This window comes from Pocillopora damicornis, chromosome 2, assembly GCF_964200805.1.
Source record: "Pocillopora damicornis chromosome 2, jaPocDami1.2, whole genome shotgun sequence".
NCBI classification, from domain to species: domain Eukaryota; kingdom Metazoa; phylum Cnidaria; class Anthozoa; order Scleractinia; family Pocilloporidae; genus Pocillopora; species Pocillopora damicornis.
The window spans coordinates 6,810,075-6,837,237 of NC_142671.1; the positions used below are offsets into that span (position 1 = coordinate 6,810,075).

The window sequence follows — 27,163 nt, forward strand, 5'->3', positions numbered from 1 at the left end:
TCGAAGGATATACTTTATGTAAGCCTCATTTAAACTTTTGTAACCTTTTTACCAACACGGTGCATGGGTCTGTTGACGACACGTGCAGGTGTGAGGTCTTTGAAGTTATTTCGTTGAAGAACATCTTGTAGTGAAATGGCGGACGAAGGGAGCATTGAGGGTGTGTATATCAATACGAAATTCCTCTCTTGTTGACCTTGAAATATATTGCAAAGAGAACAGCGACAAAGATTCCAGCTAACCAATGACGTAGTAATCAGTCATTTCCATTTTTTATTTCATTTAACCCTTTAACTCCTAGAAGTGATTAACATGAAACTGCACCCTAAAATATCCATATATATATATATATATATATATATCTAGCAAACAGTAGTGATGATATTCAAATTTTTTCAGATAAAAGTTGTTATCCTGATCTGACACCAAATTCTTGTACCTGATTTAATTTGCAAGGACATGTGTAGCAGCTAGATGGGAGAATTAACATTAAGATCTTGGGACTTAAAGGGTTAAAAAATTAGTAATTTCAGTTATGATCAGTTGATTGATATTGATTGTATCAATTATTAGATAAAAATAATAAATCAACCATCAGAAGTTCTTTACTGTTGCAAATGTCAATAATCTCTGTGGAAAAAACAATTGAAAATTGAGCAAGGGCTGAGCTGATGAAGTCTACTTTTAAGGAAACTTAACAGGCTTGCAGACTCATCTATAAATAATAAAATAGTGTGATGTAGAGAATAAAACCATTTCTAGCTGTTCAGGGAGCCAATCAGTATAAAAGTAAACAAGATTTTCCATAAAAAAACCCCAAGTGCTTTGGTGAATGCTGCTGAAAGTAAGACCAGTGTTCTTGCTGTTAATATAATTATGGTTAAATAATTTAAAGCAATTTATGTTGTTTCCAATCAGGTTCTGCTGAGGAGGAGATGGAACTTTATGATGATGATGATGAGGGAGGTGGTGACGATGGTGATGATGCTATTGAAGTTGAAGATGATGAGCAATTTGAAGAATCCATACCATCAGCTAATGGTGATGAATCCAGTATTGTACTTTGTGTTTAACTGGGCCTTTTATATTAATTATTCTTCTTGATTGGGTCCTTGTTTTTCTTCACATACCCAAATTTTAATTGGTAAAAGCATATCATTTAGCAATTTTAAGTTGAGCGTCAAATACATGTACCACCTGGGATTAATTTGATTTTGCTCTACCTAGCCTTTTGTTTGGTCCAGAGAAATCAGAACAGTCTCTAAACCAATCAGATTCAAAACCGAGAGCAATCATGCCTTAGTCACTTGCACTTTTCCATATAGAAGTAGTTAGCAAGTTTATCTTTTGACTCTTATTAGCTGCTCATATCATTTTCCTTTCATCTGATTGGTTGTTTTGATTGTTTTGGTTTTGGTTTTATAACATTCAAATAGAAAGCGCTCTATAGCCAAATGGATTAGATATTTGTTTAATAGCTTCAGGGTGAGAACTCCATTTGTTTAGTGGTTGGATTGCTAAGCTAAAGAAAGAAAGATCCATGCTCAGGCCCCCTGGGCCAGCTGGATCCACTATGATGTGTTCTTGTGCAATAATGCCTACTCAAACAGTACCTCTTACTGCTCAGATTTTTAAATGGGTGCATATGTACTCTTCCACTCTCCTTAGTAAACTGCCAACTGGCAGAATACTCAGAAAGTAAACCTGCAGTACACTGCTATCTTGTTCAGGGGGGAGTAGCAGCACTCCTTCATACAACTCATATCAGGAAAAACTCCAGTAAGACAGGCCCTCTGGTTTAGGAGCAGATTTTACCTTTTCCTTGTATAGCCCCAGGTGATTCCTCTTACACTAGTTCAGAGCAGGATCAAGCACAAGCCAAATAATTAAACTTTTCTTGTGGAGGTATATATTTTGACAATCAAGCTTGTACCACACTTTAATGAAGATTATCTTGTGCCTCTGATGTGCGATACAATAACTTCGTAATGGAGGGTAATTTGTAGTGATATTTAACTTAGTGAATTTTAAACTCAGGAAAAAAGAAAACGTCCAAATCAAAGAGCGAGGAAATGGGAGAAAAGACAAAGGTGAGTATGTCACTATTTAAATCCCTTGAATAATACTGACTGTTTCTCTCTGCAGACAATTTTATTTTTATTTTCTTTTTTTTCTGTTTATTTCTTTTCAAGAAGGCAAGTCACCAGTGGTTTAGTAAGCAGCTTAGGTGCATGCAAATTTCCATGTGATGATAGACACCAAAATTGGGTCAAAGCATGAAAAAAATTTCACTTAATTATTAATATCTCTCTTGGGATTTTTGATTACATTAATAAAGAAAAGAGTATATCAGACACAAATACACAAAACAGTATTTCATACTTTCATACATGCATGTGTTTGCCCAAATTAATTGAAAACTTGAGAGGGAAGTATTTCAAAGAACATCTGAAAATGAAACTTCAGAATAAATTACCACTTATTTACCTCTCAACATCATGAAACAATTATATGTTATTCATGTATTTTTGTTTGACTATGGACAAAATAGTTTATAATCATTTTGACTTGTCGTCAAATTTGTTGTAGACTAAAATGTATGCACACCTTTAGCACTTTGTGTTTCCTCCTCTTTCAACTGTGTTAGGTATTTCTTCCTGGTGATAAGATGGAAGACGGAGATGAATTGACATATGACAGTTCTGCTTATGAAATGTACCATGCTGTAAGTGACCTGTGTCCTTTGAATGTGTGTAGTAGAATGACAGTCTGGCTATTGCAGGAGACTGTTACAGTGTAGATTTCAACAGCTGTAATTTATGTCTCTTCACTGTTTGCATGCATTTAAATATCTCCTCCTTCCAATGTACATGAATTTCTCATTCAGAATTTTAAGATAGTAATGTCTGAACAAAAAGTGACAGAAGAATGTTCTCCTCATTCAAATAAGAAATTTAGTAGCTCCTGCCATCAAAATTTAGCCAGGAAATTCAGATGCCTAGTGAAAACCTTCCTGGTATTAAGCCTTCCCAGCTGAAAGACGAAACTGCTAGAGCTGTGAGGCAGAATATACTTATTAGCATACACAATGCCATAAAGGCCCATAAAACTACCAGCTATATAGGCCAGCTGGTACAATGTAGCTGCATGAGCCAGGTCAAGTGAAATTCTCTTATCTTGGCCTTTTGTACCAGTGGGTGTGATAAATGGGTGCAAGTGAGACAAATGATGATAAAATTATTGCTAAATCTAAATGAGAGGATTTTGATATAATGCAGTTCTTGGATTTTGCTCAGGAGATATCGCCAACACCAACATTTTGTTATCATGGTTTTTTTTTTATTGATTGTTTCTTTGACATAGGCTCAAACAAATGCTCCTTGTCTAAGTTTCGATGTAATACCCGATAGCCTTGGAGACTCAAGAACAGAGGTAAGAGTCAGATCATGTATAGAAGGGAATATTTTCTCCCACAAACTTGGTCCAATGACCGCATCTGACCTGACATGGAGGTGAAGTATTATAAACAGAGGGCTTCCTTTGTACCCAGATTTCAAATTTAATCCTCTTATGCTATCTTAGTTATGGTTTGTTCTATTAATGGCAGAAAAAAACCTATATGTGCACTTCATAAACCCTCTGGTTCATGAAAAACGAAACAAACTTTTGCATAATTTTAAAGTTGAGCTCTTCTGTATTGGAATGGGATAATAGACAAAAACTTTGTATACTTATTATAATGATTTTTTTTATCTTGTTTTGATTTTTGGTTATGATTGCTTTCACATTAATCTTGCACTTTCTGTTTTCAAGTTTCCAATGACAGCATACATTGTGGCTGGAACACAAGCACCACCAGGGAAACAAAATCATGTTATAGTCATGAAGATGTCACAGTTGGACAAAACGTCCCCAAGTGATGATGAAAGTAAGTTGATTTGGGTGCAAATATAAGTTGTGCTAAAGAACTGACAGTGAAGCAATAGAATAAGAGAAGCCTTCATTTAATATGGGGCATCAGTTTATTAAGAGAGCTTTTCTCATTGAATTCTTAACCAAGGTTTTTTTTTTAATATAGGGAATATTCAGATGAAATGTAGGTGTAAGGTGCATTTACCCATGATAATCTACTTCTTCATATTTTGTCTACTTGTTTGTGAGTGACCTATTATTGATAGCAGTCAATTCAGGTTTTTATTGGCTGATGGACAAACTTTCCTGGAAAATTGATGAATTATAGAGTATTTATTTTTGGCAGGTGATTCTGATGATGAGCTTTTGGATGAAGAACCAGATCTAGACACAGTAATGTTTAACCACACTGGTGGAGTTAATAGAATCAGAGTAAGAATTTTAACTATTTATGAACAAATTAACTATGAATCTGATTCTGTGACTAAAAAGGAACAAGCAAGAAGCCAAATGAACATTCTTGACTCGTTAAAAACACTTCATGTACTTAAAAATTCAATCAAAATGTGATTAATTTTATTTAACTAAAACATCAACTGAACTTCAATCAAAGTGCAAAATTATGTCCAACTAAACAAAAGAAACTTAAAGACTATGCTACAGAGATTTGTCAGTATTTTGGGCAGTTTGCTTTATCCTAGGGAAGAACCTTCTTCTCCAAAATGATATAACTTGCCTAATACAGACACTTCACCATTATTTCAGACCCTGTTATTTGTTTCCTTGTTGTCTGTTCGAGTAAATCTTACTATCTGTTAGGAAAGAAGTCACAAGCATACAAGAGTCTCTTAGGGGGATTCAAACCTTAGACCTTCCAATTCTGAATTTGGGTTGTCTGCCAACTGCGTTGTAAGGACCATGTTAGTGAATAAGACCTTCCTGTTCATGTAGGTTCATACTTGATAAATTTCATGCACAGAATCATGTTTGCTTGCATAGAAAGTGGAGGTTGAGTAAGGGGAGGTTTGAGTGTTAATGTAGTGGTGGTTCTGAGGTGTTAGATCATGGTTTTAACCAGGGGTGCAAAAGGTTAATTAGTACTTAACTTTCCTTCACATTCATGCATAGGAGGTACATGTAGATGTGCTCTTTTTTGGAATGAACTTAGTCACTTCATTTCTTGCCTTTGAACAACAGTTGTAGTCAGTCTTTGCTATGGATAACTTGAATACACCACTTACTTTCTATGTTCAGTGAGTTTAATAATATGTATTTTGGGCAATAACATGATTTTGAGTGCAATTTGATCTTTATAAGCATGAGCAAATTTTTCAAAGACAACAAAATTGCATGAGCCCATAGGGCAAGTGCAATTAATTTTTATTCTTTGAAAAATTTATAAGTGCTTATTACACCAAATTGCAAGAGAAATAATGTTATTACCTGTTAATAATGTACTTGAAAAAACATTGCAGAAAGTCAGGACAGACAAAATTTGAAAGCGTGCGCACACTATTTGAAATTTGAACCTGTTTTACAACTTTTCAATCATGTTACAGAGAATGCACTCATTTTCAGCCAATCAGAAACACATAATTTTTTCATGTACATTATTACCAAGTTTATCATCTGGCAAGTTTTTGGGCTACGTGATGGTTTTCATGTTGGTTTTTCTTTTTCGCCAACAGTATCTATGATATATTTCATTTCAGCATTCACCAATTCCTAACCGACATATTGCAGCCACATGGTCTGAGAGGGGCAAGGTTCACATCTGGGATATATCACAGCAGGTTATTTCAGTTGATAATCCATCCATATCTGCTGAGGCATCCCACTCAAAAGACATCAAGGCACTGTTTACATTTGACGGTCATCAGGTTAGTTTGACTGAAGATCTGTTTATTATTATAAATTGTACAATTTTGTATGTGGCCTTTGATTAATCATGAACAAAATATTTTTCATTGGTGTCAAGATTCACTCAATCAATTTGACTGTTTCTATTCTGTGATTGTACAATCTTCATTGCACAAGTTTTTGCAAAATTAATTTAAATCTTAATGCCTTTATTGATAAAAAAATCTGTATACCTCCTCTTTTGTTGAAGTATGTAGTCAGCTTCAGATATGGACACCTTTCCTGCTTCGTGAGTGTATGTAGGGTTTAGGGACCTAATGATACATTATTTATCAAGTGTCCAGGGTAATATAGATAGCTGCAAGTCGTGTGTGATATCTTAAGGGTTTGTTGTTTAAGATAGCTTACTTCACTTTTTTCCAGATTGAAGGATTTGCTCTGGACTGGTCCAAAACAGTTCCTGGAAGGTATGGCTAGGAAGAATTGCAATAACTCACTGACCTTGAAGGTTTTTTTTTTTGTCATTGTAGCAAACAAATATGATCATTTGCAATATGAAACGGGAAAGTAGCAGCTTGTTCTCTGCTCAGTAAAGCCTCTGGGATATTTTATTATGCATGCCTGCCTTAAAGTATCCAAACCTAGACCATAAACAGTTAGTCAAGAGCAACCTTGATCTCCCAAGGCCAGAGTTAGTCACATTAAAAGTACAGTCTTTACTAAGGAGTAACAATGTGTGGCTGTACACAGGCTAATTAAAAGCACGATACAATAATGTTTCAACGAAAATTGCTGGCAATTTTAAAATTCACCGGAGAGCTTATCAGAGTATTTACGATCTTACTTTCTTGCGTTACATTTACATTTAATTGTTGATAATCTGTCTCCTCAAACAGACTAGCAACAGGAGATTGTAGGAAAAATATCCATCTTTGGTCACCTGTGGAGGGCGGTTCATGGCATGTTGACCAGAGACCTTACAGTGCGCATACAGACTCTGTTGAAGATATACAGTGGAGTCCCAATGAACAGAATGTAAGACTTAACTGTGTGACTAACCGTAATCAGCTGAGATCAGGGAGCGCTTTTCGGTGTATTCATGTAAAACCAAAAGCTGTTAGCAGTTATCACAGCTTTCGACGACTAAAAGCTGTTTATGACGTAATATGTCAAAAACGTGGGGGAGCGCTTCGTCACGGGTTACAAGGACCAGGAAATAGGAGGAGTTTGGAACTCGTGATTAAGCACGAAGCCCGAGTTTTTGAGTTGTCTTCTTAAATGAAACAATAAGTATCATCAAACCAAAAATGATTTAAACATTAAGATCTAATCATTCGTATGATATAAGTTTCATTAGATTTAATTACAAACTTTTGCGTTTATAAGAACGAAACTCTTGTTTAGGGCCACGTCGACATTCTTTGTGCTTAACACAAAGAAAGGACGCCAAGTTCGTCTTCTGTAAACTTGGCTGTATTTTATTTGTATGCACTTGTAATGTCGCAATATACTGCTACTTCTTAGTTTTCATTTGCTGTAATTTTCATGAGGTTTCATAAACATCGGCGAAAATCAAATCACTCTGGTTTCCCCGTGCGTAGACTGATCAATCTTCGTGATATCAACATGTTTAATTTAATTTAATGGTTAACATAACATTTGAGTGCCTTTTGCCGTATTCGTTCGCACTTCTAATTTTCCAATAAACTACTACAACTTAGCTTCATTTGATGCAAGTTTCAAACGAGAGGCTAAACGTAGCGCCTGAGTCAAATCGCCATTGGTGGCGAATTGACTCTCGGTGGTGGCGAGTTTGGTAGTGGCGAGTTTGTTGTGGTGGCAAATTGACCGAAACCAAATAAATAGTATAGAAAATACTACAAGAGGGCAATGGAGACTTGAGGTAAGAAGAGTATACTGCTTGAAGCGCAGGAATGCAGAATTTACTAATCATTGTAGGTTGCCACTTCCCTAACCAATTAGCCTGCGAGCAAGCTGTCCAGAGGCTTCCGCCCGTATCCTACGAGAGAGCTTGCAAACAGGCTATGACCATTAAGAGAGCGCTTACTGACTTTTGTTAACGATTGCTAATTGCTCTAGCACGAACTTAAATCCTACAAGGAACCATAATATGTAGACGATAGGAAATACTGATAACCAAGTCGCAATTAATCGCGGTTGGTCTGAGTTTTGTTTCTGATCGTTCATGAAGGTGGTGCTATTTTTTTTAACCATATCAGAGCGTAGAGAAGTGAAGCTTACGCATTCCCATAATAATATGCGACACCAAACTGAAAATTGCATCGCACTGCATATTTGATAGGATACCTTGAGTTTTTGGAAAAGTACTTGAACCTAACTTCTTCATTTTTTAAGATTTTAGATATATGAAAATTCACATATTTGCTTTGCATCTTGGAGAGATGATATTAAGAGAGGGTTCAAATCCCGTACGGGCCTGAATTTTTTTCAGGTCCTATTTACAACTACTCGTTTCAGAAGTGTTCTTAGCTGCGAGGATCTCTTAATATCATCTCTCCACCGCAGTGCAAATATGTGAATTTTCATATATCTAAAATCTTCATTCACTTGGATGTTTATTTGTACCCAATTCATTGACCAGCTCCCAGTTGGCTTGTTAGCTCAATTGGTAGAGCGCTGCACCGGTATCGCAGAGGTCATGGGTTCAAATCCCGTACGGGCCTGAATTTTTTTCAGGTCCTATTTACAACTACTCGTTTCAGTAGTGTTCTTAGCTGCGAGGATCTATTAATATCACTTCTTCATTTTTGTTCTCTTATTTTTCGATCTTTCAGGTGTTTGCCTCATGTTCAGTGGACAAGACGGTACGAATATGGGACGCAAGAGCGAAACCCACCAAAGCCTGCATGCTGACCACGCAGGCACATGACGCTGATGTGAATGTGATTTCTTGGAACAGGTCAGAGTCGACGCAATTGTCCTGGCAAAGCAAAAGGCACCAAACAAAACAAAGTACCAATTAGAACGTTAGGCTGAAGCACGTGACCCCGGTATTGTTTGTATTAATTATACAGCGATCATTTCTGGCTTACTTTGCACACACAATTGATTATTGTTCAAAGAGTCAGTAGCCAATGAGTATTTTTTTACGACGTAGAAGGCAATGTCTTGTCGAGTAGAGATCTTTTCTTCATTGATAACAAATTATCATTGGTCGCTACGGCAACTTATAGAACAAAACGGTGTTGTGATAAGTTCAAAAGCATGGAAGCTTTAAGTACCGAAAACTAGAGAAAATTGTTTGGAACTCATGCCTTTTGTCGTTATTTACTCATTCTGAAAGTTGATAATACAAAGCTAGTACCGTTGTAAAACCAAAACAGGAAAAATACAGACTTGTTAAAGATTCCTATCTGTATATTTTCTTTTCAGGAATGAACCGTTTATTGCTTCGGGAGGTGATGACGGTGTTTTAAAAGTTTGGGATCTCCGACAGTTCCAGAGGTAAAATTAACTTTACTCTAAAAGATTTTGTTCAATTACTCGCAAGATCTCCACGATCATTATTTAAATAAATTGCTCTAAATAGGATGTATTGGAGCAATGAGTATGGTTATGAGGGTTTGGTTACTCTCAGCTCGTATAGGTCTGTCTATTACATGTGTCTGTTAATCACGTAGTTCTCCTAATCTCGGCGTTCAGTTAGTAAACCAAACCTCTCTCGTCTTTTCTCTCCTCTGCCACCATCGCGCTGTTTAAGTTCGTATACTATATTGCTCCGTTTTACTAAATGAACGCCTGAAACCGACTATCCGCTTACTGTGGGAGAATTTCCCTCAAAGGAGTACTGTCGTGGAAAGATGTTAGTGACTGACGTTTTAAAACCCAAAAAAATCAAAGAGAAAGTCATTATCCGAAAAAGTGACTTGATAAGTGTGCCTTTCCTGTGTTACTGACATGGGGAATTTGTTTAACGATCTGGAGCCTCTTTATGTGGTGATCGTTTCCTTTATTCTCCTTAGCTTAATGTTTGATTCAGTGGTGATACTGTAAGGGGAAAGTAGATGCTATAGTCACTCTCAGGAATTAAATGAAAAATTAAAGTGAACAAGTCAACCGTTACCCGGACGACCTTGTGTACGATCGAGTGTTACTTCTGAACTAAAATCGTTTATTGCATTTTTCTTCATGTGTTTGTGTCTCCTCAGCGGTGTATCGGTAGCAATGTTCAAGCATCACACAGGTGCTATCACCTCAGTGGAATGGCATCCTACAGACAGTTCAGTGTTTGTGGCATCTGGCTCTGACGATCAGGTCACGCTATGGGACTTAGCTGTAGAAAGAGACAGCGAGGCTGACGGAAAAGGAAGGCAGTTAGATGTTCCACCGCAATTACTATTCATTCATATGGTAAGTGATGATGAGTGAAGTGCAAACTACTGAGGCTTGTTTTCTCCGTGCAAGCAGAATAATAATTGATCTTCATGCATGAGTATTATTCATTTTATTACATCCATTTTGAAATCACTATGATCCTTGTAATTTGATTGGCTCTTATCGATGCAATTTATTCACGAATCGCACCATTATATGCACTAAATCGCATTTTTTTCCCAGCCTATGAGGATACTTTAATAAAATATCGCTTGTCTAAAGAAGCCAAATAATCAAATTTCAGGACAATGAAAAAAAAAAGAAAAAAAAAACTGTTGCAACTTTCTACAAACCAGCTCACCACTGGATTAACAAAATATTTGTCTGATTGACTGAGTTTTTTCAAAATGCATGTAATGAAGGGGTAATTGAACTTCGTGTCGTGCAGTAGAGCTCTTCTGTCGTTTTACTATACTGTAAACTGCTGCTTATTACCCCTGGGCTTATACAACTTCGTAAACCTCTCATGGCGGGTTTTAGGAGGGCTCATGGTTGAATGGGTATATACCCGATGGGGCTTATAACCTGAAAAGAATAGGGCTTCGAAACGAGCTACAGTTGTACTGATCAAAGTACGCTTTCCATTAACCAAGTGAAGATAAATCAATTTCATTCCAATACATTTCGAACAGAATTAAAACTAAAAACACGAACAAAACTTTCCGACTTTTCCCTTGAAGCTCATTTCTGCTCTCCTATTATTAAAATTTTAAGGTCTCGTTCACAGAAGAGTTCCCATCTCTCAAAACGAGGGGAGTTTGCATCGAGGGTGGGGGGAAGGCTTAATATGTTCAGATGTATTTATTTATTTATTTTTGACAGGTAGATGAGCCTTTAACTGGAGGGGGGGGGGGGTTATAAGCGGTAGTTGTCGGTAGAGCACTCTTCAGTTGAGCGTCTTAAAGCCAGTTTCAAAACCAAACCAAAACAGTCACAAAAACTGATAGGAATAAAAAGAACGAGACGTATTAAAAAGCTTATGGGAACTTAAACTGAATTTGATACGTTTGTTTGGCGTCGAAAACGGATAACGCCCATAACTGAATAGCGATTGGCTAGTTGAGTGAAAGACATGACTTAATTAATGAAAGTGGCGCAATTCTACCAAACTAATCAACATCGTAATGAAGGGGGTTCTGTGGTGCTGCGTCGGTGGGAGAGTAAACAGGGTAATTAAGTATGGGCAACTGAGTTGATAACGTAAATTGGCCACCGTAGAGAGTTTCAAAAGCTGACGTTTCGGGCGTCAGCTCTTCGCCAGAGCGAATGAAAAAGGGCTAACGCTCGAAACGTCCGCTTTTAAAACTCTTTACGGTGACCAATTTATGTTATCAACTCCATTGATAATACTCAATTACCTCAATCAACTTCGTACTTAGAGTGAAGCAAAGCCAATGCAGGCATGAATTACTTGCGAGGGACTTACCCAAGGGGAAAGGTATATCACAGATGTTCCTGGTAGCAGTGATTAGTGCCCTTAGGTTTTTTACTATTTAAATTTCAGGGCCAAAAGGATATTAAAGAGGTGCATTGGCATCCCCAGCTTCCAGGTGTGTTAATAAGTACGGCTGAAAGTGGCTTCAATATCTTCAAGACCATTAGTGTCTAAAGCTAGCACGATCTCGTGTCCTTTGCTGTACTGTTGTGAACGAAAGGAACCTGTCTTAGTTTATGAGGATTGCTGGAAACTTACTTCCTGTTCAGACGAGGTATTCGGGCTGGGCTTTGTTCTGACTGAAAACTGGAACTTTCTTCAATATCAGGGGTAGAACCACCTTTGTCAATGGAACTAGCATTTGCAGGGTTGTCAATAACTTTTTCCATAAGCGGCTGACGATGGTTTTATGGACTGCTGTGCCCGAATAGGGGTCGTAAGGCAAAACCCAAGTACGAGCCAGCTCACAGGCTCAACAGATGGCGGTAAGGTCTGATGGGCGGCGGTAGACCAGCGGTAACCGCTTTTGATGAAAGCTCTGTTTATGTCCACTTTATCAGAGTCTACAAGCTTCGATCTCTATTTGGACAGGCTGTCAAAATCGTAAGGCAATTTTTAAGGGACCTACAGAGGTTTCCTTGTTTAGATACATAATCAATGAAAACTTCCACAGGAGATTTACGTGTCTGTGAGAGGGCATCCAAATTTTTTTAATAATTTTTTTGAGCTCAGTTGAAACTTCTTGTAGGTTTCTCGTAGTTAAGGTTTTACGACGTCAAGCATAGATAAGCCAGTTGCAAAGTACAAACCTGCTGTGAATTGCATTCGATTTTTTAGCAACTTGAGTGCTATTTTGAAGAAATGACTTCGCAATTGCCAGCTCTCATCAACAGTTTTAAGATGTGTATGAAGTTTTTTCTTATAATTTGCTTGTCTCATTATGAATACAAAACTGCTGTATAGAATGACACAAATTAAAAGTATTGAAATTGATTAAGAGAAATTTGTGATTTTTTTACCAAGGGCAAAGAGAAAACACTGGGGTAAAATTCCAGTGACTAAATACCTTGAAATGTATATCATACATTATCTGGCTACCAGGCTGGTTTCTAGAATGTGAACTCAATTATTCCTTGAGAAGGCATTGGATATGAGATGGTAAATAGTGCCGAGGTGGCTGTAAACAGTTTCATATCCAACGAGTGAGAATGGAATAATTGTTTTTTAACTGAATTTCATTACTTGTAAATCCTGAACGTTTGGATATTTGGAGCCCTTTTACAGCTGCACAACAGTTGGCACAATGTATTTCCATATAAGGTGACTAGGAATATGAGCTGGTAACTGGAGTTGAGAGAACCAATCAAAACATAGAAATTTGACATTTGGAGTTTAAAATTCAATGAAAAAGGTTATCCTGTTCTTGAGATGAATAGAAACAACAAATTGTAATTTAATATAGATTATGACTCTTCAATACAAAAAAGAGGACAAAATTACTGGGGTGATTTTACAGCAAGCAATGACAAAATCATCAGACAAAGAAAGCATGCACAACTTAATAATAATTTCTCAGTAAAAACTCCAAGCTCAGAATTACAAAGTAACTTAACTTGCATTCTCCATGATGTAATTTTCATTTTTAAAAAACTTCACACTATCAGACTACCAAAATATTACCACTTGTGCAATCTTTGCTGAAATATTGTATTCATATACATTCCTCACATAAGCTTGGAAAACATTTACCTCATAAAAAAAATTTTAAAAAAAACTAGAGAGACCCACTTGACAGCAAACAGAGCAGAGCTGGCTGTAAATTTTGAAGCAGCCATTACCTGAAGATTTTCACCCACAGCAGTGTAAAATGTGGTGAAGTGTAACGTGACAGCAATATTTTTGACGTCCTCACCAGTAACATTAAGGGTACAGCCCTTATTGACAGTCCTGCCAAGTATAACAACTTTCAAAATCTCAAATCACTGGCATACATTCATGAAGAGAGATGCCTGTTCTTTGATTCCAATTATATCCAAAAAAGGACTTTTCCAATCCAGATCTGATCTCACCACTAACGAGTCAGCTGCATTTGACATAATTTATCTTTTAGATGTGCAAAATATGCAACTGAACATCACTCATGATTGACACAATCTAGTTAATGTGGTTTTTTGTTATGAATGTACAATAAACCAAAAGTGATAAGGAGGCTATAGCTGCAGGCTTACCACTTGTTATCAAAACCACTATATGTCAACTAAGTTACCACAAGTTACATAGCTATAAAATAGAAAAGATTGTCCTATTACTACATTTAGATGCAGCTTAGGAGTATATTGTCAGAACAAAATCACTTTTATTTTTAATTAATAAGTGAGTCCATTAAGCTAAAAACAAGGTAAATGCACCTCTTTGGGTCATACACCCTCTTACAATTTCATGGTGAGATATGACATGGTTCAGGAGGTCATCTCGTCTTTTCACGTTTGAAAAAGCCAGATTCACTATCCTCTCAGAATACAAATGTATTTGACAGCTTAAATCATTTGAGAAAACAGGCCATTTAACAGTTTGTCAGTCTAATTCTTCAACCCCTTAGGCACTTCATTAGTCAACTTGATTAATATTTATTGCTTGTCAATTTACACCTGCACCTGTAGTACAGTATTCAAATACCAAATACCCCAAAGAAGTTTGGGGTAAATATAATAGAACTATTGCTAAATTATAACTACCAGCTTTAAAAGAAGTGACAGGCAATTAGTTACTGAGAAAGACAAAATAATTGATACAAGGAATACTTATATTAAATTGTCCTTTTCCTCACTAAACATTATAAAGATCTATGGTTCTCAGGACTATCAAACTTGGGGTCAGACCTCTTCCTCCTTGCAAAACATTATCTCCACACTATTACCTGTTGATAAACTATCGTTTACCTTATCTAAAGCTCTATATTACAGAGACAAGAGAGAGAACTGATTGATAATGCAAACCACAGTTTGCACATGATAAACTCTATGATCCCCCTCCACCACAACAACCACTACTGTTCTGTCGCTGGGGTTGTTCATCAACTATTACCACATTCTTCCGCCTGCTATTTCCTCTGTCAGGTATTCCATCACGATTGCCCTCATTTTTTTCTTGTCTCTCCAACATTTCTTTGAGGAAAAAACCGTAACAAATACCACTTGCAATGTGCTCATGATGCAATCACTCAAGTTAAGTTAACTGTTCATTAACAGTCTACAACCACAGGTATGGTGCAAGAACTTTTTTCCCCAGGCATTTGACAAACTCGTGACAAATTCCAATTCCACTAAACTTTAAGTATTTCTTTTTTAAAGTAGGTAACATTAAAGGAGAGGTTTTCATGTTTTTAGCAAGGATAAATACCAGGGAGGCAAGAATTAACCAAAATGGAACAAAAAAAAAGGTGACGGATGGAGAAGAACAACACTACATTTTTTTGGTTACAATTTTCCAGATACACAAACCACCTGAAAAAGTAGCAAACTATTTGTGAATATTTTTAGGGAGGAATTCATCATATGGCTAGAAATTAAAGTACAAAATAACACTTACGCTTTGCAAGCTCAAAGAACATTTCTTCTACACCTTTGTTAAGTTTTGCTGATGTATGGAAGTGCTTTGCCCCTACTGTCTTGGCATACCTGGAATTATAATGATTGAAGATCTGTGATTTACAACATACCTGTTTATCATGATCTAAGACAAAATTATTACAAGCTCACTTTCAGTTTCTTTGATTACTCTCCTGTTCTTGGCTATTTTTTTAAAGTTACAAAGGGTTTCCACCCCCTTCATGTGCATTTTGAAGGTGCTGATATATTGGTAATATTGTGTAGCATCCTTGAGTGGCTAAAAGTTACCAACAAGGAACCTTGCTGTGTGTTGCCATGAACATTTTACGTTTCAGAAGCTAGTTGTGTCTAGTATCCCTTCCCCTGATCAAATGCTTGGCAACTAAGCTATAAGTCTAAGTCAGTGGACATGATGTCCCTACTAATACAGCTAAAGTTATAAGCTATGATACAAAGTGTTATCAGTGTTCAATGTTGGTGATGTAACCCAAATAAAAAGCAACCTTCTTAAAACTCCACCTTCCAAACTTGGGGTGTGGCTTACCTGCTGGTGCAGCTTATATGCTGGTGTCTACAGTATCCTAAATTTTGACTCTTAGAAGGTAACAAAAGCAATAAAGAGCCTTAAGATAACAAACTTACGCTTCTGCCTCTGATGCCTCCACATGTCTGTCTTTTTCAAGGTCAATTTTGTTTCCTATTATAAAGATAATGATCAAATATCAATATAGGGTACATCAAGAGAGGTGATATCTATCTCAACACACAAGAACTACAAGTAGACATTATCACCTGCTATGCAGAGTGCAATATCTTCTCCCAACATTTTCTTGAGTTCCTTGACCCAGTTTTTCACCTGTTTATCATACAAAAGATATACAGCTGAATTATTAATTTATAAATGCTACAACATTCATTACACTGTGCATTTGTAACAGTCAGGTAACATCATGACTTTTATTACCTTGAAAAAGGAATCTTCATCTGTTATATCATAAACTAGAATTGCACCATTGCTGCAAAAATGGAAAAAAAAACCAACTTAGAAATAATCAGTTCAGATCAGCCCAATTATAACTTTACGATAATATAATGGTCTGAGTTATATACGCATTCCAATTAGTTCTTACGATCTATTAAAGGAAATACACATAAATGATTTTGACATACTCTGTGGTCTACTTGACACCAGACACCTCACAACAATACTTGGTAGCTACTTTTATATAAAGCACACAACAGAAAACTCCAAAAGTATGTTGACTCCCTACCTATCTCTGTAATAAATTGGTCCTAAAGCATGAAATCTTTCCTGGCCTGCTGTGTCCTATAGATAGATATATGAATGAGAAATTGATTTAAGATAACAGGGCATTATGTTATGACATTCCAACACTCAAAAATTATAAAATACTGTAGTCTGAAGCCTATTCTTGTCTAGGACTCAGTCTTTAATTTTAAGTTTTCTCTGGAGTTTTGGAATAACTGGAAATTTCCTTATAAACTTACAACAATTAAATCAATCAAATCAATTCATAGCTATGCTAACTCCTTTTATCAACAGGTAGTGTGTTAACTTTGAATCAATATACTCACCCATATTGCAATGTTCACTCTTTGCCCATCTATATTTAATCTTTTATTCAAGAATGATGCCTTGAAAGAAACAATGAGACAATATTTCACTTCAGTTATTAATATGCATACCAACAAAAAGGTTTATCACATGTGCCAAGTTTTGTTCTGAAGATGAAAGCATTTAATAACTATTATAACATGGTCTTGATAGTCTCATTATCTGGGTGAGAGAAGGCTTTATTGTAAATCAGCTCTAATTTTTTGGTTTTGATCCGTGAGTAATGTTAAGTCCTTCAGTTTGGTAAGTTTGAGTAAATGTTGTGAACTGGTTGGACGTAAGTTGAGGGGAGTTGGTTTTAAGTTAATGAATGTGCTTTCAAAAGTAAGACGTTTTAAAGTTCCCCATTGTGTAGGTGAAACATTGTCCAACAACCCAGTCTGTGGTGTGGTTTGTGACTCTATGGTGTTCAGCAATTTGGTTGCTCATGTTGCAATTTTAAGGGAACAATAAATAGTGATGTCAACAAGCAGTGAATAATCACTGCACCCTAGACCCACAATGTGTCCAAACAGCATGGTACCTCCTGTGTCCTGGTTTTTCATTGCTCACCCCTTTAAATAAGCTACATGTACTTCTACTGTCCAAATTAAAAGGACTGTAAGTTGAAAGTGTGACATCTGCTCAAAGACTTGCTTTAATTACTCAAAATTTTTTCACAAATGTTTACATGTCTGAAGTGTTATAAGAGGTTAGCCTCTGTCTGCAGAGAAAATTCCAGAAATTTTCAAAAATGTTTACAACATACATATTCAAATACTCTCAAAATGAAGTTGTTCACAGTTATTTCCCAATGATTTTATTATCAAAGAGAAAGTAAAGGAAATCACTTATTGGTGCAAAATATCCCTTACATTCCTAAATGAAGAATACTAAGGTAACCAGGTAAATTAGTAGTCTCTTGTTCTGTCCTAACTCGATGTAAGTCCATACATAACATGCACATTCACATCCGGTTGTTTTTCGGTTTTGATGTTGCAATTTCTTTTGAATAGATCAAAGCAAGCTCCAACATATAAATCCCTTAGTTGTAATTAAATTAACTTCTGGTTGGAATGTTTTATGAAATGTAAGGAACTAATCGTATTTACGTAAGCATCTGTTTTAGAATTATACGTTTTGTACGAAGTAATAAAGGAGTAACTTCAGCACAAAGTTGTCGATCATCCTTTATTTCACACAAATTTCAATTTTATGATATGTCCAAATAATCTAATACTCTCAATTACCTAAATATTTCTTAAACTGATACATCAACACCTTAACTCATCATAAACACAGAAGACATTGTCCATTCAGTACTGATATCAGGAATCGTGTGAAGAAATGGGCCGGTCTCCAGTCTGACTGGAAAGAGCTAGGATATGATAAGTTAAGTAACTCTTTAATTTATGCCCTTTTTCCAGATCTTATATACTGTATCATGTGATGGCTCTGGGCCACGTTTACGACTCACGTAACACAAAAAGTTACCTACTTGTAAGGTAGTTAAATGCTTATCGTTGAACTTGTCTTGTACGTATCGGAGCATAAGGGACGTCTTACCAACGCAGCCCTCCCCAAGCAAAACCACTTTGAATTGGTTTTTACGCGACGCTGAAGCCATTCCCACGATCTGTGATCTCGTTGAAACCTAAATCTTGATCAGAAGTAAGAAAAAACGGTATTTTATGCTCCTCTACTGGGATTTACAATTAAGTTCCGGACTCCATTTTCAATCTTACAACACCGACAAGTACCGAAATTATCCTCGTGACACTGACGTCAACTAATCGTAGTTTGCGGAAGTATCGTCGGAAAAACTCGGGGACACTCCGTAACTCTTCGGGGCCTCGTTGGTACACTCCAATTCAGCCTAAGTGAATAAAAATGTAAATGCAACTGTTCGCTTGTTTAACGCAGGCTCAACAGCGTTGGAAACTTCAAATTTTTACAGAAGCCACACGTGCTTGTGTAAAATTGTACAAAAATGGTAATTCTCTTTTATTTCATTGACTCTCATCTGCACTCAAAGTGAGGAAATTTAATTGATTATTCTTGTGCACGACTTTTTATATTTCAGGTCTCCCTCAACCCAGTTCAGATTCTTAACCAAGGTGCCGAAGAGGAAAGAGCCGAAACAGCTCGTCTTGTAAGCACAGAAAACATTTTAATTTTATGACTTGTCTTTCTTGTTTTAAATTATTCGCCAAACGTACTCAAGTTTTCCTATGTGGCTGCTAATTTGCTGTCCAGTGTATATATATTTGTTTTAAATCACAAATCTTACAAGATTGCGTTTGATAATTGTTTCCTTTCGCATGAAGCCAGAAATCTGTCAAATCAAATGTGTTGGCACACCCAGCGTTTGATGGCTTACAATCGTGTTGACTAGTGGATGCAGTAGCACATTGTATACATTTTCTTTGATTATTTTCAGTCGTCATTTGTTGGTGCTATAGCTATTGGAGATCTCGTCAAGAGCACTCTTGGTCCGAAAGGAATGGTAGAGTATACTACATGCTTTTGCAATCTGTGTTCTCACATGCTTATACCTTGATCATAGAGTTATTCTCTTCTTGTTACCACAAGTTGTAAATTTGCTCCATCTCATTGTAATGAACAAACTTTTAAATAGAGACAAACAGTTGTGACATGCGATCTTGTGAAAATATTATCCATAAGTGAGCGCCCTAAAGCCTGGAAATCTTTCACTTTTGTATTGGTTACTTTTCCAGTTCCACTCTTCGTATTTCGGCATTAACCTCTAAAAAAACCCTCTCAATTTTCAGGTTAAAAATGTATCACAATAAAGGATATTGTTATTTCTCTGTTGGGTGGTGTTAATCAGTTTGGAGCTCACAAATTATTTGCGAGACAATTAATGTGACATTTCAGCTTAAATGGTTGGAAAGAAACACTATGTTACGTCCTTTGTACCATACATGCTATGTTTTGTGGATTTTGCTAGTTATTCTTGGCTTTAATTGTGTTTGATTTACTTCTCAGGACAAAATTCTACAGTCATTTAGCAAGGCTGAAGAAATTCAGGTTACAAATGACGGAGCAACAATCCTAAAATCCATTGGAGTTGATAATCCAGCTGCAAAAATTCTTGTGGGTAAGTGAGGTAGTTCTATAATAAACTTATTCAAGAAGGTTGTAGCTTTAAAAATTTATATGATATCATAAGACAGAAACAACTGTCAGACCCCTTGCATGGCAAACACTCAATTGGGCATAATAGCAGAACTCGCAGAGCGTAGCTCCATAATTATACAAAATAGTAGTAACCCATCAAGCCAAAAAGATTTGGATGTACAACCATACGACCGTATGACCTTATGACTGCACAAGATGCTACTTTTAATATGTGTGGTCAACTGTACCACGGGCACACTAATGCCACAGCTTTGTTCAGTAGTTCAGTGGTCATTGCACTGGGCTCCAAGTTGGACGACCCAGGTTCTAGTCCTGGCTGGGGCAAGGTGTTGTGTCCTTGAGATGTGTGGGAAAAAAAATGCGAGCTCTGCTTTTAGGCTTGGCTAAATCTATATATTACTGAATTTGAATATAAAGAGTGGCTCAACTGTTCAGAGAAGACAAGTGACCTGACCCAAAACCACAACTAAGGAGGAATGAGGAGTTCTACTATTGCCAGATGATAGAATACCTTTCCACAGCATTGCAATCCAGACAGTGTGCTTTTTGCAAGTAGTCTTTCTTGTTTCCTTTGTTCTCCATTTAATTAGAGTTATCAAAAGTTCAAGACAATGAAGTTGGGGATGGCACAACAAGTGTGACAGTACTAGCTTGTGAATTGCTGCGGGTATGGTGTGCAAGTATTAAATGTTATAAGTAACTAAGGTCTTGAATCAGATAAGGTGATCTAAATTAAAATAATTGTGAACAGAGACAACATTATGCCCTGTTAGATTGACTCTTGTCATTACATTGTAACAAAGATGGTATGAATGACCAACTATCTTACAAACAAGTTTATGAGCACTGCCCTTATAGATTGAAGTTTTAGAATTACTATCCTTTGTTTCCAACAAATATATGTTTTGATATATTTGATTAGAAAAATACAAAAACAACAATAGTAATGATGACAAAGACTATTCAGCTTTCTTCTCACATTGGTGTCACTGAAATGTAAATTTTGCAACACTGTACTAATATTTGGCCTGTGTTCTATATCAGGAGGCTGAAAAACTTGTGTCATGTAAAGTACATCCCCAGATTATTGTGTCTGGTTGGCGGAAAGCTGTACAAGTTGCTCAGAAGGCCTTGGAGGCTGCAGCTGTTGATCACAGCAGTGATGAGCAAAAATTTAAAGAGGACTTGTTGAATATTGCAAGAACAACACTTAGCTCAAAAATTTTGGTGCAACATCGAGATCATTTTGCAACTCTTGCTGTGGAGGCAGTGTTAAGACTTAAGGTAAAATCAATTCTACAGATATGTCGCAATGAATTCATAGATGTAGCTGGTACTTCCAATTTTGATTAAGGCATTTTTGTCATTGATTGGGTCATCACTTTAACATGAAGTTGTAAGTATATCTGTGTGAAATGAAAACTCTGTGTAAACTTCAATCAAATTGAATGGTTAGGATTAACCCTTAACTCCCATGGGTGACCAAGACAGATTTTCTCCTTACAATAACAATACAATCTCAATTAAACAGGTGACGAGAATAAAGAAAAATTTAAAATTTTGAGGATTTCTAGTTGATCCAGTACCAAATTCTCAGTACTAGCATCATAAGAATTGTATGGCACACAGTAAGGAGTATTACTAATGAGATCTTGGGTGTTAATGGGTTAAAAGTTCCAAATGGTAGGAAGCATAGTTAACTTGTACTGGGACTGTAGTAAATTGGTTGGTCATGATAAGATAATTGTTAATGATTTGTCTAGGATTTCTTGTCAGTGTTCATTGATTAGTGATTACATTTGAAACATATGGTTTGATGTAGACAGAAGTCTGGTTTTTCTTGAAATTTCAGGGCAGTGGAAACTTGGATGCCATTCAGATCATCAAAAAACTTGGTGGAAACCTGGTTGACTCATACTTGGATGAAGGTATGTAGTAGTCAATAACATGCCAATCTTGATAAGTGATGATAATTTTTTGAATGAATCAAAGGTTTTTGAAAATAAAAATTCACTCTTTTCACTATCATAACAGGATTTTTGCTTGACAAGAAGATTGGTGTAAATCAACCAAAAAGAATAGAAAATGCAAAGATCCTCATTGCAAACACTTCAATGGATGCAGATAAAATCAAGGTGAGTTATGGAACAATGTATGCTCGATGCCCTTTTATAGAGAAGTTTTTCTTTGATTGGACCAATCTCTTATGTGAACATTATAGTTTCTAGATGCATAGACTAACTTTTAGTTGTCTTTCAAAAGGTATTTGGTTCCCGAGTGAGGGTAGAATCAACTGCAAAGCTAGAAGAACTAGAGCTTGCAGAAAAGGTTAGTTTTTTCGTTTGGTGGTTCAGTTTTAGCATGGAAGACTGAAGTAGTCTTTCTGTGTGCTATGTACTCTCTTTTTTCAAAGTTTATTACATTTTGTCAAAATATTTATAAAAATAAATTAAATGGGAATTGATTAGTTGTCATGTTGCAATTTTCTCCTCAGCATAAGATGAAAGAAAAAGTGGACATGATTCTTAAGCACGATATTTCTTGTTTTATTAATAGGTGAGTGTTGAAGTTTTTGCATACATGGGTATACACATGTACAAAATTACATGTAAGGGTGGTTTTTTTTTTTTGAATCGTCAGTTCAAGTAAAATGCAAAACTGCTACTAACAGTTGATAAGTGGTATGGGAGATGAACTTACTGAGTTTTCTTTTTCTTAGACAACTTATCTATAACTATCCAGAGCAGTTATTTGCTGATGCTGGTGTCATGGCAATTGAACATGCTGATTTTGAAGGTGTTGAGAGATTAGCTTTGGTATTAGGTAGGTAAACCTTAATAATTTTCTTCATTAAACTTATACTGCTTCACTTGTGCTGTACCTGAAAACTGTAGAGGTCAATTCATAAATTGTTGATAAAATTCAATTAGCTATTTATATTTTTAGGTGGAGAAATTGTATCAACATTTGGCCGTCCAGAGCTTGTGAAACTTGGGGAATGTAAAGTGATTGAAGAGGTTATGATCGGTGAAGACCAGGTAAGATTTCACTGTTTGGTTTTTAGTTGGAAGGATTCACTTTTTACTGCAGTCTTCTGAAATATATCAAGTGATGTTGATCATTTACTTCTGGAAAAATAAGGCAAATGGATGTCACCCATGATGCCAGAACTAAATGGACCATTAGCACTCACTACAAATAATTAACCCGTAGCATATATTGAGTAATCCACTAACTGTTGTGATACATCTTGCCTTTAAACTCACCAACTTGCTCATCAAACTAACTACTGTACATTTGACTATGAAAAACACATTTTTACTCAACCACTCATTTGATTCCTTTGGGTTTTTTTTTATAACTATTTTTGCCAGCTGGTAAAAGAACCTTCTTTAGGTTCCTCTGTACCCAAACAATTAAAATGAACCTCTCTGTAGATGGAGAAATGAGTTTGTCAATCAAGGCTGACAAAAGGTGGACTCTACAGTTAGTAGTTTTGTTCAGGAAAAAAAAAAGGAAGAAAATGATTAGCATTATGCCTGAGATCTGTTCTCTCTACTAAATTATTTTGATATTGTATGTTTATTGTAGTTGCTTCATTTTTCTGGCTGTAAGCTTAATGAGGCCTGCACCATAGTAATCAGAGGTGCCACACAGCAGATCCTGGATGAAGCAGATCGGTCACTTCATGATGCACTGTGTGTTCTCACTCAAACTGTCAAGGAAACAAGAACAGTGTGTGGAGGAGGTAGGACTAGTCAAGTCCTATATCTTCAGTGGAAGCTCTTTGTTACAATGGCTTCTTACCAGTGTAAACTAGTCAGTCCCATCAATGTTAATTTATAATGGTAATAGGACCCAGTGGAGTATAATTTATGATTACAGACAGAATTGGACGACATGAAGTCCTGTTACCAATTAATCAAAACTATGACAAAATTTGAGGAAAAAACTAGACACTAGTTTCATAAAACAACAGTTAACTCGGCGAAATGTGAGTCAATAGTGCGCACACATGACACGTTCTGTCCACTTACACAGGCATGATGTGTTAATTGTCCCTTTAACTGTCCTTTTACACGGTCCAATTACAAGCATGATGTCTACACTGTCTTATTAGTGCACAAATTGGGCTGATGAACAATCACGTTCAAGAATTTTGTTATAGTTTTGATTATATTAATAATAGCAGCATCTTGAAATGCTGAAGATAGAGATGGTTACCCTTCACTGTTTTTGCTTATGGTAATGGTTGTGTTTCTTAGCAGAGCTAACTTGTAAATGTCCATCTTGGTTTGTGTATCTTGAAAAATACTAGCCATATATTCAGTCTTTACAATTAATTGTTGACCCCTCTCCTGCCTGACCTGTTAGGTGCCTCAGAAATGTTGATGGCCAATGCAGTTTCACAGCTTGCTGCAAAGACTCCTGGTAAAGAAGCTGCGGCTATGGAAGCTTTTGCAGCTGCATTGAGACAGGTACATTATATACTTGAGTATAGGTTAAGAAAAACTGTACAAGCTGAAAAATAATTCAAAATATACACTCTCCACAATGAAGTCTATTCAAGGTACTCAGGTAGAAAGGGGTGCAAGTAAGGGAATGACGTGGGGGGGTGGGGGGAACAAAGGGACGCTTCTGTTCTATAGACTGTTAGGGTGTCACATAGAATTATTAATTACTTTCTTGAAAACAAAAAGTGATCCGAGATCCAACGAGATTCAATGGTGCTGTTTAGTGCTATGGACGAAAGCATGCCAGCAATTATGTTAAAGAATGGCGAAGCAATCTCTAGTGTCTTGTCATCAAAGCGCTTCAAAAAGCAATGTATGACCGTTATAAAAGTGATGTAGATGTCATTGTTATCAAATTGGTCATTTTACATTGCCTCGGTAGGTGTAGTCGCCCTGTAATATCACATCTAATTACATTAATGTAATGGGCAATGTGATCTTTACATCAAGTGATTTGTTGAATCAAGGTGGTAGTGTAATAATGTATTGTTCTGTTTAACACATTAGCTGCCTACCGTGATAGCTGACAATGCAGGCTATGACAGCGCTGATTTGGTGGCAAAACTTCGAGCAGCTCACACAGAAGGAAAGAAAACCTATGGTTTGGGTAAGTATTACTTGCTTCTGTTGAAACGCTCGATAATACTTGTATTTTTCCTCTCAGTATTGCAATCTCCATATATGTCAAGTGCCTTATTTTTGTTCAAGTGCCCTTATCCAGTCATTGAACTCCCTTCAGTAATATTTACTCTTTCCCCTTTGTAGTTGGACTCAACTGACTGATTGGTAACCTGAAGATTCAAGTTCCTACTAATTTAGCTATAGAGATGGAAGGGTTTTTTTCTTCTAAGCATGATAGTGATGACTGAAATATTATTGTTGAATTAGGATGTTTGAAACAGCAGATATCGCCTTAATGTCTGTTTGGTGCCTTAGTAAGTTAAAAAAAACACCGCGGATTGCGGAATAATCATGTTGCGAACGTAACCTTAGCTTCGTCATTTGAAAATGACAAACAACAACCAGTAATTTCATTAACTCATACTTAAACTGGGATGCATTTCATCTCGAGTGGAGCAGAATTGTTGAAGAACGAAAAAACAGAGTTTAAGAAACTTACTTTTATTGTGTTCAGACATGACTCAGGGCAGTATTGGGGACATGGCTGAGATGGGTATCACTGAGTCCTACCAGGTCAAGAAACAAGTCCTGGCGTCAGCAGCAGAAGCAGCCGAAATGATTGTTAGGGTTGACAACATCGTCAAAGCCGCTCCACGGTAATAACCTGTCCCATTTCTCCGTTTTTACCTCATTAGTAATAACTGAATACTATCGATATGTTTCCAGGTCATGCAAATTTGTGGCCGAGCTGACGTTTTCTGTCTTCCTAAGCTTGAACTGTCACGTTTAGTGCTGACTACGGATTACCTCAATTAACGTAACATCATGAGTTCGATCATTTCAGTTAGTGAATAGTTGGATTGAAAGTGTTGGGACATAACGATGACTTGGGCGAGTAACAGACGGTACATCTGAGTTTATCACGTTTTCATGTGGATTTTCTTTCTTTATTCACAGACCCAGGAGAGATGACCACCCTCACCCATAGATGTTGTGCTAAAGAAGCGTTTAAATTCCCCTTGACAGTGATGGACTAAACTATACTTGTTTGAGCACACGGTGATTCTGTTTTTAAATGGTGTCAGTTTGCGACAATGCTGCATCACCATGTTGAATGTGGGCACAAATGCTCACTACTCGAAACGAACGGCATGGAAAGAAGAGACATTTTTAGTGGATTGAGTTTCTTTAATATTATTTCTCCTGTGTGAAAGATTCTTTTTTTACCATATATGAATCATATCACAACATAACCAGCTCACTTTCAAATTAGCATGCTCCCTGGTTGCCTCTTCACAAAGCAAAATAGAATATAAAGCAATAAAAAAAAAATAAAAGAATATTCAGTGTGTCTAATGGTGGAGATTGTTATTGTAAATGACCCTCCACCACCATACTGTGGGCATGCGCGCCTTTAAACAGCCGGTTTTTTTTTTTTTTTTTTCAAAAGTTTGGCTTGCTTCCTGCGAGTCAGCGTAGTGACCAACAGCTGTGGAGCACGCATTTTGTACAGTGCGGTTAAAAATCCGCATAATCCTTTCATAGTCCGTCCATGTTTGACTCGTTGGATAATTAATCACAAAAATGGAAGTAAATATCACTGACTCTGAGGTGAATAATTGATTCAGTTTAGACTACATGGAGACCAAACGATTAGTGTCTGTTGGTCATAACATTGAAGTATATTCGGAAATTGACTCTTAAACCCATAAGAGTGATAAGCATCTAATTTCTCTATACACCACCACTCCTGAATCAAATGTAAAGGTCTCGAGAATAAAGGTAACGATCGCGATCTCGGGAAGCTCTTGACCATTAGACGAATTCTCCTCGAGAGTACCTCGGGTAACTTGCATTCTGGTGTTAAGATGCAAAGGGTAACACTCTTGACCCAAGATTTTGTTTTCGGTTGCTCTGAGGGTGAACGGTCCTTGCCAATCACTTACGAATAAGCCAATCAGCGAGCGCAAAAAGTACTATTCACTGACAAAGTTTAGACATCTAAGGGCCTGTTTACATG

General features: G+C 36.6%; 3 protein-coding genes across 3 annotated transcripts; 2 read left to right on the forward strand and 1 right to left on the reverse strand.

Moving 5' to 3' along the window:
- The first annotated feature begins 18 nt into the window (after positions 1 to 18).
- LOC113681474 (glutamate-rich WD repeat-containing protein 1) lies at positions 19 to 12,617 on the forward strand. The gene is made up of 14 exons (XM_027198564.2): positions 19 to 160; positions 919 to 1,041; positions 2,038 to 2,090; positions 2,648 to 2,725; positions 3,364 to 3,432; positions 3,814 to 3,928; positions 4,259 to 4,344; positions 5,625 to 5,792; positions 6,196 to 6,239; positions 6,669 to 6,807; positions 8,589 to 8,713; positions 9,187 to 9,258; positions 9,963 to 10,164; positions 11,693 to 12,617. The coding sequence occupies exons 1-14, from the start codon at positions 136 to 138 to the stop codon at positions 11,795 to 11,797; spliced, it is 1,404 nt and encodes a 467-aa protein (XP_027054365.2). The 5' UTR covers positions 19 to 135; the 3' UTR covers positions 11,798 to 12,617.
- A 429-nt stretch (positions 12,618 to 13,046) lies between these two features.
- LOC113681476 (ras-related protein Rab-21) lies at positions 13,047 to 18,589 on the reverse strand. Its single transcript, XM_027198565.2, has 8 exons — positions 18,345 to 18,589; positions 16,828 to 16,887; positions 16,503 to 16,558; positions 16,196 to 16,247; positions 16,024 to 16,087; positions 15,874 to 15,928; positions 15,212 to 15,300; positions 13,047 to 14,787 (listed from the first exon to the last, which is right to left on the reverse strand). Exons 1-8 carry the CDS (start codon positions 18,471 to 18,473, stop codon positions 14,642 to 14,644), a joined length of 651 nt encoding a protein of 216 aa, XP_027054366.2. The 5' UTR covers positions 18,474 to 18,589; the 3' UTR covers positions 13,047 to 14,641.
- Positions 18,590 to 18,725: 136 nt separating this feature from the next.
- LOC113681473 (T-complex protein 1 subunit beta) lies at positions 18,726 to 26,494 on the forward strand. The gene is made up of 17 exons (XM_027198563.2): positions 18,726 to 18,839; positions 18,930 to 18,998; positions 19,287 to 19,352; positions 19,856 to 19,967; positions 20,599 to 20,675; positions 21,053 to 21,292; positions 21,861 to 21,936; positions 22,043 to 22,143; positions 22,271 to 22,336; positions 22,503 to 22,564; positions 22,728 to 22,831; positions 22,955 to 23,046; positions 23,600 to 23,756; positions 24,383 to 24,486; positions 25,030 to 25,129; positions 25,658 to 25,799; positions 26,101 to 26,494. Exons 1-17 carry the CDS (start codon positions 18,837 to 18,839, stop codon positions 26,129 to 26,131), a joined length of 1,602 nt encoding a protein of 533 aa, XP_027054364.1. The 5' UTR covers positions 18,726 to 18,836; the 3' UTR covers positions 26,132 to 26,494.
- Positions 26,495 to 27,163: the final 669 nt, after the last annotated feature.